This window comes from Oncorhynchus clarkii, chromosome 3 (assembly GCF_045791955.1).
Source record: "Oncorhynchus clarkii lewisi isolate Uvic-CL-2024 chromosome 3, UVic_Ocla_1.0, whole genome shotgun sequence".
Lineage (NCBI taxonomy): Eukaryota > Metazoa > Chordata > Actinopteri > Salmoniformes > Salmonidae > Oncorhynchus > Oncorhynchus clarkii.
In genome coordinates this window covers 30,448,835-30,460,980 of record NC_092149.1, presented here as the reverse complement: position 1 = coordinate 30,460,980, position 12,146 = coordinate 30,448,835, and the positions used below count along the sequence as shown (strand labels likewise).

Genomic DNA, 12,146 nt, shown 5'->3' with positions numbered 1-12,146 from the left:
TACTGAGGGGAGGACGGCTCATAATAATGGGTGGAACAGAGCAAATGGAATGATATCAAACACATGGGAACCATGTGTTTGATGTATTTGCTACCATTCCACCTACTCAGCTCAAGCCATTACCACGAGCTGTCCTCCCAAATGAAGGTTCCACCAACCTCCTGTGGTATACAGGTGGTATTGAAATGTGTCTCATATCAGTCCACTGTGTCCACATTGTGACCAGATTCCCTGGTCCCTCCCTGTATAAATATATATTTTGCAGGGGAGGTGCTGGCTAACGGTGAATATACTGTAAGCAACAAAATAAAAATCGAGTCGCACATTCTATATATATATATAAACTCCCAGTAATTTATTGAGTAAAACTTTTAATAATGGGCGGCAGGGTAGCCTAGTGGTTAAATATGGGATGTATTTGCGTCACTCGGGAGCCCCTACTCCAAATCTGACGTTCTGCCCCTGAACAGGCAGTTAACCCACTGTTCCTAGGCCGTCATTGAAAATAAGAATGTGTTCTTAACTGACTTGCCTAGTTAAATAAAAAGATATATATTGATGTCATAAGTCAATCATGATGATTTAAATGGTTTCACTGTCCATATCCTCAGGCGTTGCTGACTGCTGCCAGATCTTACAACGACAGAATATGTATTTTAGGTATCTGCTATAATACATGCTATAAGATCATATGTTATAGCAATCTGTCAGTCGATGACGTGTCACACAACCATTGGTTGATGCCCTTGCAAAGTCTGAGCAGGGGATCGCGACCAATGCGTGCCTGACTACAACCGAGGTCTGCAAGGTCCGATCACAATCAGATCACAATGCATCTTGTAGTCGTCTACACCTGTCTGAAGATGAGGGCACAATCAGAATGTGGACAAGACAAAGGATGCAAGTTAGAACCAGGTATAAACAGAGCTTAACAGGTACATATCTCAGGAATAGTTAGGTGAATTTTCAGAGCAGTGTAATATTATTATTTTTTCACATTAAATAGAAGCTTGTTAGTAAATGTCCTCTGCAGTGGACATCAAGATGCGCTATTTTTACCTACTATCCCCATTTAATGTCATTTTTCATATTTACTATCAACCGAGTCCTTATTAAGGCCACTACAGTTCGCAGAGGCCTACAATAAAAAATGTACACAATTTTTTTCCCCAAAAATTATTTGTAACATGTTTTTTTTCACGACGAACACTTATGTAACTCAGGGAGGATATTCTGCAGCTTTATTTGCTAATCGCAAATATTTGATGAACAAACGCGACTGCACCCTTTTTTATGGGAGCAAATTTGGTGCGTTGTTACATGACGTCATCGACCATTCTGCGCAAGGACTGTATTCAACAGAATGAGCAGCTGGTTACGCTGTGTAGCCTACAGTCAATAATAGTAGAATACATGTATGTACGTTGTCTATAGCTGAATGGTAGGCTATCAACACAGCAAGGTATGTGATCTTGATTTTCAATGTAAATGAATTGCTTTGGTCAATAGGTGTTTATTGGCGGCTACAAGAATGTGGAGAGGGCAGTCTGGTTAACATACGCTGATGATGTGAAGCGTTCTGTGTTTATTCTGGTACTGCGGCCGAATAAAGCCGGACATTACATTTATTCACTCACATGCAGGAATCATCGTATTATAAGTCTTATGCTATGGCATTATCCTTGGCTATCCGATGATAATGTATTGAACAAGGTGCGTGCTTGCCTTCTCAGCGAGAGGCCTAAAACCAGGCACCTTATTATCAGAGGCTGCTGAATCGTGACAGAGTATTGCCAGGCCCTTTCGGGTGTGGACTGTTAGCCAACAGACTAGTCTAGCATGATAGGTTGAGCCTTGTTTAATTTGGTTAAAGGTTATTGAATATCTATAAAAAATATAGCCTACCTATTTCTCAATTAATAATTCATTTTTTGTTTTCAACTGTATCGACCAAGATAATGAGCCCCCAAACATGATACATTTTATATACATTTTTGTTTAAGGTACGCTACCTTTCAAAAGTTTGGGGTCCTTGTTTTTGAAAGAAAATATTTTTTTGTCCATTAAAATAACATCAAATTGATCAGAAATACAGTGTAGACATTGTTTATGTTGTAAATGACTATTGTAGCTGGAAACGGCTTAAAGAAAAACTTTTTTTTAAATGGAATATCTACATAGGCGTAGAGGCCCATTATCAGCAACCATATCTCCTGTGTTCCAATGGCACATTGTGTTAGCTAATCCAAGTTTATAATTTTAAAAGGCTAATTGATCATTAGAAAACCCTTTTGCAATTATGTTAGCACAGCTGAAAACTGTTCTGATTTAAATAAGCAATACAACTGGCCTTCTTTAGACTAGTTGAATATCTTTACCATCAGCATTTGTGGGTTCAATTACAGGCTCAAAATGGCCAGAAGGAAATAACTTTCTTCTGAAATGCATCAGTTTATTCTTGTTGTGAGAAATGAAGGCTATTCCATGTGAGAAATTACCAAGAAACTGAAGATCTCGTACAACGTTGTGTTCTACTCCCTACACAGAACAGCGCAAACTGGCACTAACCAGAATAGAAAGAGAAGTGGGAGGCCCCGGTGCACAACTGAGCAAGAGGACAAGTACATTAGAGTGTCCAATTGGAGAAAAGACGCCTCACAAGTCCTCAACTTGCAGCTTCATTAAATTGTACCTGCCAAACACCAGTCTCAACGTCAACAGTGAAAAGGCGACTCCAGGATGCTGGCCTTCTAGGCAGTTTCTGGACATTTTGATCCTGTAATCGAACCCACAAATGCTGAAGTCCCAGATACTCAACTAGTCTAAAGAAGGCCATTTTTTTTATTGCTTCTTTAATCAGAACAGTTTTCAGATGTGCTAACATAATTGCAAAAGGGTTTTCTACTGATCAATTAGCCTTTTAAAATGCTAAACTTGGATTAGCTAACACAACGTGCCATTGGAACACAGGAGTGATGGTTGCTGATAATGGGTCTCTGTACACCTATGTAGATATTACATGATAAAATCTGACTTTTCCAGCTACAATAGACATTTACTAAATGAACCACGTCTACACTGTATTTATGATTTTCAGTTTACAATTGGCTCATTAACCCCCCTCCTCTCCCCTGTAACTATTCCCCAGGTCGTTGCTGCAAATGAGAACGTGTTCTCGGTCAACTTACCTGGTAAAATAACGGATAAATAAATGAAAATTATCAATTTGATGTTATTTTAATGGACAAAAATGTGCTTTTCTTTCAAAAACAAGGACATTTCTAAGTGACCCTACATTTTTGAACGGTTGTGTGTATATAAAAAAAAATCCATTCATGCATGAAAATAACATAAGGATTGGGCTAATAAATGGACCATTCTCCCAATCATATGGCAGGTGCACTTTTCATACTGGTGTTGGATGTCAACTCTGTTTTAATATTTGACCTCAACCAATGGGCAGGTAGAAACTCATACAGTTTTAGTCCATTGCCAACACCATTGGTCTAAACCTACCTGGGGAAGGGAGTTGAAGTTGGCCTGCAAAGCCATGACATAACATGTAACCTATGTTACAGGTAACCTGACAAAATGGAGAGGGGAAATTAGTGAGTACAAAAACACTCACCATATTCTTTGAATTAACATCACAAATGTATTTGTTCTTTTGCCATATGGTTGATAAAGTAACAAGACTTTGACTGTTTCGGATGTCATTGCAGCGGTGGCTACTCCCGGGAGTATTTTGACCGCTTTATTGAAAGCCAAGACTCATCTGTTGTGAACAAGTTCCAGCAAAAGTACTGGAAAACCAAACAGAAGATCATCAAGGTCACGGGAAAGAAAGAGGACGAACATGTCGTGGCGTCAGACGCAGACCTGGATGGCAAACTGGAGGTTCGCTTCACAGATCAAATGCTTCAAATCTGTTTTGTTACTGTGTCATGAATACATTGTCATAGATACACAGACAACTGTTGCTCCCAATTACCAAAGACCTGAGCTGACGATCTCAAGTATCAACCTTTGTTCATCTCACATAACACAGGCAGATGACTGTTAAAGATTTGCATAAAATGCATATATTTGTTGACTGGCATAAGTCATTTTTCCATGGCATTGTAGGTGTTTCACTCTGTCCAGAGAACGTGCATGGAGCTATTGAAGGTGATCGAGCAGTACCAGAGAAGAATCTGCTGTGAGTCTTTTCACCCTCACATCTGGCACCCGCTTCCATGTCGGACCCAGTTACATCTGGGTACCCAAGGTTCTTCTGGACCCGGATTCTGAAGCCCTGTGCAATCCTCTGAGTTCTACCATGTGGCTCTATCCCTCCTCTTCAGTTCTATCCCAGGAGGAGAATGAGTTGGGGCGGTTCCTGCGCTCACAGGGCTCCCAGGACCGGACCAGGGCTGGGAAGATCATGCAGGCTACCGGGAAGGCCCTCTGCTTCTCCTCCCAGCAGAGGTTTGTACCTGGACCACACTACCAGAGGACAGACAGACTGGATATTGCAGTGTAGATAGAGAGACAGACAGGATAGGGGGCTCACGTTACAAGTTAGAGAGACAGACATGCAGGATAGTAGTCTCTCTCCCTCTACCAGAGGAGACGAGACAGACTTCTAGGGTAGCGAGACGGTCATGTAGGATAGTAGTTATAGGCGGTGTGTCCATAAGGCTAAGGGAATTAAATTGCCAAAATTATCTAGCCTAATTAGCCTACTCCTTCAACATAGGCTACTACACCAGAGAGCATGATTTGGCCTCAGAGGATCATTAGCTTCTTTAAAATGTGTGGCAGATTGTTGAGCCAGTAACTGAAAGGTCGCTGGTTTGAATCCTTGAGCCGACTAGGTGAAAAATGTGTTTAGTACCCTTGAGCAAGGCACTTTACCCTAATTGCACCTGTAAATCGCTTTGGATAAGAGCATCTTCTAAATATAAAAAATATTAGCTGTGGATTGTTTTAAATTGCATTGCCTTCAGTCGGAATTTCTGCAGCGTGCGCGGCAAATACCAAATAGATGATTGTTGAGTTGCGACTGTCAGTGAAAAGTAGAGGCCCAGCCAGGCATATTGCAATATTTCAAAATACAATCGCGGGAAAACATAGTTTTGAAAGCAAATGGCTATTGCTGTAAAGAGAAGACAATGAAAAGACTGTCTTTTAGTTATCAAAATTCTCAACTTAATTGAGAGAACAAACGTATCAGCACTAGCTGAGATCATCGGCTATATATCACCAGTGAGTGCACATGTTCACTGATCAGTGCCACTTGAAAGTTTGTTTTTGGACAATAATTTCCTCTTCCGGGTTAGATGGATGTCATACTGTAAGTATTTGTGTCTCTCCTTCTCGTATATTAGGCATAGGAGAAGGGGAGACCAATTTTCATTGATCTGTTTGTCGTTCTCAGCAAAGTAGGCTACCTTGTCATTTTTGTCGTATTTATAAAAAAAGATTCTGCTTATGTCTCCGGTCATATAAAGTGTAGTAGAATTTCATGAAATGTGTTTATTAAAGGCCACATTTTTCCCGTGCAAAGAAAGAAGAAACGTATCTGATCTAGCCTACAGCTCTACGTCACTACGCAGGCAGCCAGTCCTTTTTTGCAAACAGTGATTGAGTTATATCATTGGCCTAAATCATGACTATCCAATCTACTCATCACATTATGAATAGTAGGTTATCTTGCATAAGTCTGCAAATGTGGTGATGCATGGAATGCTATATTTCTAAAGGGTACAGTTCTATGGTGAGAATTAGCTTCCTCAAACTTGAAACTCACGCTGCCTATGATGGTAGTCTCCCTCTTACAGAGAAGATAGACTACCAGTGTAGAGAGAGATGAGGTGGAACATTGCGTCCATTGGCTCCTAAGGGACAGGCTAGGAGTCTGCTGTGTAGAGGCAAGAAGGAAATCGGCATACAGAGAGAGCTTTGTATTATGACAGACATAGGCCTGTACTGTATCAACACCGTATCCAGAGTGTTTGAATAGAAATTGATGATTCATAATTGAGAGAGTGCCATGGTAATCCACGTTGTTTCGGTAATGGTTCATAGGTTCATTTTTACTTACTCTTTGCGGTTCCATATTTAAGCTTTAGTGACCAATAACCCAGTCAAAGAGATTCAGGAGCAGAAAAAAGGGTGAACAGACAATCATCTTCTTTCTAAATGTAAATTTTTGTCCAGCTGCTGCTCTTCACTCATCTACATGTTGTCAGCTGCACTTAATTTGGATGAGTGGATTTGTTCTCTGTTGAGGAGTCTTTTGCCCCCCCTCAGGCTGTCTCTGCGTAGTCCTTTGTCTCGCCTCTACCAGGAGGTGGAGACTTTCCGATACCGGGCCATCTCTGACACCTGGCTGACGGTGAACCGCATGGAACAGTCCAGGACGGAATACCGTGGAGCACTGCTCTGGATGAAGGATGTATCCCAGGAGCTCGATCCAGACACACACAAACAGATGGAGAAATTCCGCAAGGTTTGGATACTCTCTTTAGATATTGGTCTCAATCATATCAGGATGAAGGACTGTTTAAACCGTATCAAAGAAGTCTGTGGGCCAGATTGATTAAGCATTTGTACCTGTTTCTGTATGAAGAATTACATCTAAATTTCATAGAATCAAACCGAAAATGGAATTGTTATATTTACCACTAGATGGTGCAATTTACTGTAAAATTGTGTGTGAGTGTGTGTGTGTGAGTGAGTGAGAAAGACGTTGGTTGCACTTGCAACATCTGTGTTTTCTCATGTGTGATGATCATTATTCTGTGCAATGTTACGTGCCTAAGTTATGATCCTGTCTTCAGTTGGGCAATATTTAATATCTATTCTCTCCACCTCAGGTTCAAGTGCAGGTGCGAACCACTAAAACAAGCTTTGACAAACTGAAGAATGATGTCTGCCAAAAAGTCGATTTATTAGGAGCCAGCCGCTGCAATCTGCTTTCTCATGTTTTAACCACATACCAGGTACACCGGAATATCAAGGAGTGGTGTATGCACAGAAAGTTAAATAATAATTATTGCATAATAGTAATTGTTGGCTACAGCCTTGTGCTAATATGTATTTGTGTGTTTCAGACCACCCTGTTGCACTTCTGGGAGAAGACGTCTCACACTATGGCTGCCATTCATGAGAGCTTTAAGGGCTGCCAGCATTTTGAGTTCTCTACAATCAAGGTGAGGGAGGCCTCTATCATATATTTTTTCACATTTTATATAACTAGGCAATTCAGTTAAGAACAAATTCTTATTTACAATTACTGCCTACCCCGGACGATGCTGGGCCAATTGTGCACCGCCCTATGGGACTCCCAATCACGTCCGGTTGCGATACAGCCTGGAATCGAACCAGGGTCTGTAGTGACGTCTCTGGCACTGAGGTGCAATGCCTTAGACCGCTGCGCCACTCTGGAGCCAATTTCCCTCTGTTAAGCTGTATCATCTTCGTCAGGGTTTTGGAATCGGTGAATAGTCTGTGATATACTCAAAAGGTGTCCATACAGTGTTGTACTTTACATTAAGAAGGAACTGTGTGTTTCACCACAGGGCCTCACTTAGATGACAGCACAAGGTGTCGTTGTCAGCGTCATGTCTTGTGACGTTGTCAGTATGTCATTCTTCTACTTCCAGAGCCTCCAAGACCCCATGGATAAACTGTCATCTCAGGGATTGAAGAAAAAGAGGGAGAAGAAAGTCAAAACAAAGACAGATCTTGAGGACACTGCAGATGGCCAGTAAGTGGAAATCCATACAACATGACAGAGTGAATTTAAAGTCTTACATTAGGCTACACAGGATCCTATACTGTACACTACATGTAACATGTTTTTTTGTTGTTGTCCTTAGACTTATCTCAATAGATCCCAATGAAGAGTCCAATGAAGAAGGTAAAGAACCATAGTGCCATTGTAATGCACACTTGTTCTATAATGATGGATTTAAGGCTAGATTAAATCAGATTCCCAACACCCACATAGCTGTTGTGTTGACAGTGTCTGAGGTGGAACTGTGTTAGAGCTGTCAAATCCACAAGCGGTTGCCGGCATTATACCTATCACATTGGCTGCATGGAGTCTGGGTTAACGCTAAATTTGATTGAATCTAAGCCATGCACTTTTCATTATCATCCTGTGCAGCTCAAACCAAGACACCTTCTGGACAATTCTTTGAAGACATCGACCTTAATAGACAAATGACAGGTAATGTACAGGAGCACCACCTCAACATGTGTCCTAAATTAATAGAGAAATATATGAACAGATCATGTGAAATTATTTCTTATTTTACCCTCAAAAACATATCATCAACTACCCGTTATTATGCCCACTGCCCACCTCTAAATAACACAGTATTTGATTGGTTATTCCAGGGCCTGAGGATCTTCTCTCAGCCTTCTCTCGTCAGGAGCAGGAGGAGGGTGGAGAGAGGGACAGCATGGCCTTGTTGAATGAGATTCTGGGCAGCACGTCTCTGGATGAGGGCGAGTTCTCACAGGAGTGGCAGGAGGTGTTTGGTAAGGGGGACCAGGGGAGCGGAGCCACTAGTAGAGGGGGCCTAGTGGAACCCCAGCAGGAGGAAGACTCCTCCATCTTCCTCCCATCTCACCTCCTGGACCAGAACAGGAACAACCTCCAATCTTCTCTCTCAGGTCAGAGGTCAAATACAAGACTGTTGTGCATATTTATTCATTGGTCAGATTGCATTGCTCTTTATTGAAAAACAAACCATGTGAAGCATCACTGTGTAGTTCTTCAAAAACACAGGATTTTGTGGAGAGAGAACATGTACAGCGAGGGAAAACTATTTGATCCCCTGCTGATTTTGTACGTTTGCCCACTGACAAAGAAATGATCAATCTATAATTTTAATGGTAGGTTTATTTGAACAGTGAGAGACAGAATAACAACAACAAAATCCAGAAAAACGCATGTCAAAAATGTTATAAATTGATTTGCATTTTAATGAGGGAAATAAGTATTTGACCCCTCTGCAAAACATGACTTAGTACTTGGTGGCAAAACCCTTGTTGGCAATCAAGAGGTCAGACCTTTCTTGTAGTTGGCCACCAGATTTGCACACATCTCAGGAGGGATTTTGTCCCACTCGTCTTTGCAGATCTTCTCCAAGTCAAAGGTTTCGAGGCTGACGTTTGGCAACTCGAACCTTCAGCTCCCTCCAGATTTTCTATGGGATTAAGGTCTGGAGACCTACCATTAAAATTATAGACTGATCATTTCTTTGTCAGTGGGCAAACGTACAAAATCAGCAGAGGATCAAATACTTTTTCCCTCACTGTAAAATATCATCCTTGATTAAATGGAGAAATCCCTGACCAGAGTATGAAGCATGAAACAATTGAATAATCAATTTGTGTTAGTAGCGTAATTAAATTCAACCCTGTGGTTGGTTAGATTTTATGAATGAGCCCAGAAATGACATAATTAGGGCTGTGCAGTTGGCCAGTTTTTTTTTTCCCTTCTCTCTGAATAAGTACTTTTTTCACCATGCGTAACTATTTCCACACAGAGAAAGTGGCACTAAAATGTTTTTTTTTTTTTTTTACAGCTGTGTAAGTAATAGGCACTGGCTATTTGACACTGGCTATTTGATTCGCTTACCCATAGCTAATTACTCATCTCTTTCCATTCCATTTCTCTCTGGGTCTGGGCAGTGACTACTACAGTAGTCCCTCATCTGTTTTTGTGTTCGTCTATATTCACATGGGGGCTAGTGAAGTGAACAGTCACACTGAAATATAATCTTTTAACCTCATGTGGATCTACATGTATTACTAAACACATTTCCATTTCACACCACACTTGTGAAGGGTACATACATACTTGTACATGTGTGAAACAGGACAAATATAAATAAGTACCCCTTATTTGAACTTTGAAATGGTTTATGGACTGACAATTGTATTTTGGAGAACATAGATTTAGTGAAGACATGCAGTGTTCAATAATTGCAATATTCTTGTCTATTGCACAAAGTCAAAAGTTCTGTGTGAAACTAATTTATTGTCTCCTGGATCAAGCAACGATGTGTATCCCCTCAAGATGGATCTAAATCTGCATCTCCCTTCCAGATTGGGCCACGAGCATTCCACAGCCCATCTCCCAGGCAACAGCGCAATCATCTGGAGCCAATCAGAACCCCTCTAGGCCAGCAGCAGTGAGAGGTAGGATTGGGCCAAATGTGTTAAACCAATGAATAGAATTGTAAGGGTTTAGCTCATTAAAAAAAAAAGAAGCTGTGTTTCCAACAAGAACCTGTGTTTGAATGCTTTCGAAGTACTTGTTGGGTATAAATAGCACAATGTCTGAGTCGTATTAAACAAGACATTACTAGTCAACATCCAAGTTTACTGTGTGAGATGTTTTACCTCTGGTTCTGATTGTGCAGAGACTTCAGAGACCGCCAAAGACCTCTCAGCCTGGTTCAACCTGTTCGCCGACTTGGACCCTCTGTCGAACCCAGATGCAGTAGGCAGGAGTGGGCAGGAGCATGAGCTTCACAACGCATAGACCTGCGACCTGATTCACATCGAGGGCAAGCTCCTACGCTATAAGTTAGCATAATGCACAACAAGGTCATGGTTATTTTGCTGTTAACATCTGTTCTAGGGTCATCTCTTTCTCAACCCCCGACCTACTCCTTACCATTGAGTTAAACAACAATTTTACCCTGGACCAGCTGTTAGAGGCATTTACTGTACAAGTATTCAATGGTATCAATCAATTGAGCTTGAAATCATGAATTCCAAAAGAAAACAAATGTTATTTGTGTCTGTTTAACATGATTTATTAATGTTTATAAGTTAAGTTGTCAGAGCGGGTAGATGCTTTCAACAACCAAAGGATTCATGATTAGCTTTTTCAGAATTATTGCCTTGTCATTTGGGTATACCTGTAAGCTTTCTGGTGGTGACAATGATGAGGCCTTTACACCCATCTCAACAATAGGAAAATCAGTATACAGTATGAAAGGGTCAAATATGTATCAGTTTTGTCTGATCGATCATACATTTATTGCATGTTTTGTGTATTCCTTATTTAGTTGTGTGGTTGTACTCACGATATGTTACTGTTGACAATAACATATCTAACATTTGATTTGTTTGAGATACACTCTTTAGGGCCTGGAATATATTCAAGGTGTGTTATAGAGCAGCGCACTAGACAGCTGACAATGCACCTTTTTAAAAGGCATTTTCTCAGACGTTTGTGGAAATCCTATTCATGGTAACCACTGCACATGTCGGCTCCAGCGTAAAGGACCTTAGTCTGTTCTATAACACGCCTCAGATTGCATCCCAGCCTAGGTGTACATTTATTAACTAGCTGCACTTTCAAGTACACAATCTGTATTCTATTGCTTGGAGAGCAACCTATGGAAGAGTGGGAAATGTGCATAACACACATTCTAACCTGCATAAAATACATATGTTGTAATTGGTGACTGGTTTTAAGCTTGTAATCAAAATGATTAGAATTATATTTTAATTGTGGAGTGCTGAAAAGTGTGCATTTTGATTGTCTGTAAAAATGTGCTAAATGAGACTAACTTATTAGAATTAAACTATTGCCATTGTTTACATTAAAAGCCTTGTTTATTCCTGTTATCTTATGTATTGTTGCTTTATTTGAATGCTGCAAAGCTATGCTATTGTTCCTCTATTGTCAGGTTACAACTACCGCAAGACTATTTCCTCTTTGGTTTATTAGCTTTGAATAGATAGTGGGATGTGTGCATTCTCTCAACTGACAGAACTTCTATTGCACGATGAATCCCTGAGGCATATGCTGTCACTGTAGGCTTCCTCTGAACCATGAAACTGAACTAATAAGCCAGGTTTTAAGGGGTTCTAGGGCTCGATTAAATCCATATCGCCGAAGTTCAGCGCTATAGCACCCTTTGAAGTAAAATGTCAGATTGAGACGACATATGCAGCGTTTACCGTGAATGCAGTCTCCGCGAACGCAGGAACGTTGCCGTTAAATTACATTTATGCTATAGCTCTGAACTTTGGCAATAAGGACTGAATCTAGCGCCTAGTCTCGCTTGGCCAGCCTTCCAAAATCCTGTCTTGTTGGAAGCCTGGGCTTAGTAAGCGAAAGGGGTTCT

General features: G+C 40.8%; 1 protein-coding gene across 5 annotated transcripts; it reads left to right on the top strand.

The window, feature by feature from the left end:
- The first annotated feature begins 883 nt into the window (after positions 1–883).
- LOC139392908 (islet cell autoantigen 1-like) lies at positions 884–11,648 on the top strand. 5 transcript variants are annotated; one of them, XM_071141243.1, is made up of 16 exons: positions 1,319–1,462; positions 2,547–2,831; positions 3,149–3,191; positions 3,579–3,608; positions 3,723–3,897; positions 4,126–4,198; positions 4,344–4,467; positions 6,295–6,493; positions 6,861–6,986; positions 7,098–7,196; positions 7,650–7,753; positions 7,866–7,906; positions 8,156–8,218; positions 8,389–8,667; positions 10,108–10,200; positions 10,425–11,643. In XM_071141243.1, the coding sequence occupies exons 4-16, from the start codon at positions 3,592–3,594 to the stop codon at positions 10,544–10,546; spliced, it is 1,515 nt and encodes a 504-aa protein (XP_070997344.1). In that variant the 5' UTR covers positions 1,319–1,462; positions 2,547–2,831; positions 3,149–3,191; positions 3,579–3,591; the 3' UTR covers positions 10,547–11,643. The 5 variants fall into 5 exon arrangements, with proteins under 5 accessions (XP_070997355.1, XP_070997344.1, XP_070997337.1 ...); XM_071141249.1 differs by lacking the exon at positions 3,149–3,191 and having other exon boundaries at positions 1,332–1,462; positions 10,425–11,648; XM_071141251.1 differs by having other exon boundaries at positions 1,336–1,462; positions 2,547–3,191.
- Positions 11,649–12,146: the final 498 nt, after the last annotated feature.

What these genes read in the sequence shown, in the direction of transcription:
- LOC139392908 (XM_071141249.1), top strand. An exon ending in TGCTTCTCCTCCCAGCAGAG is followed by an intron (nt 4,468 to 6,294) that starts GTTTGTACCTGG and finishes GCCCCCCCTCAG; the next exon opens with GCTGTCTCTGCGTAGTCCTT. An exon ending in AGATGGAGAAATTCCGCAAG is followed by an intron (nt 6,494 to 6,860) that starts GTTTGGATACTC and finishes TCTCCACCTCAG; the next exon opens with GTTCAAGTGCAGGTGCGAAC.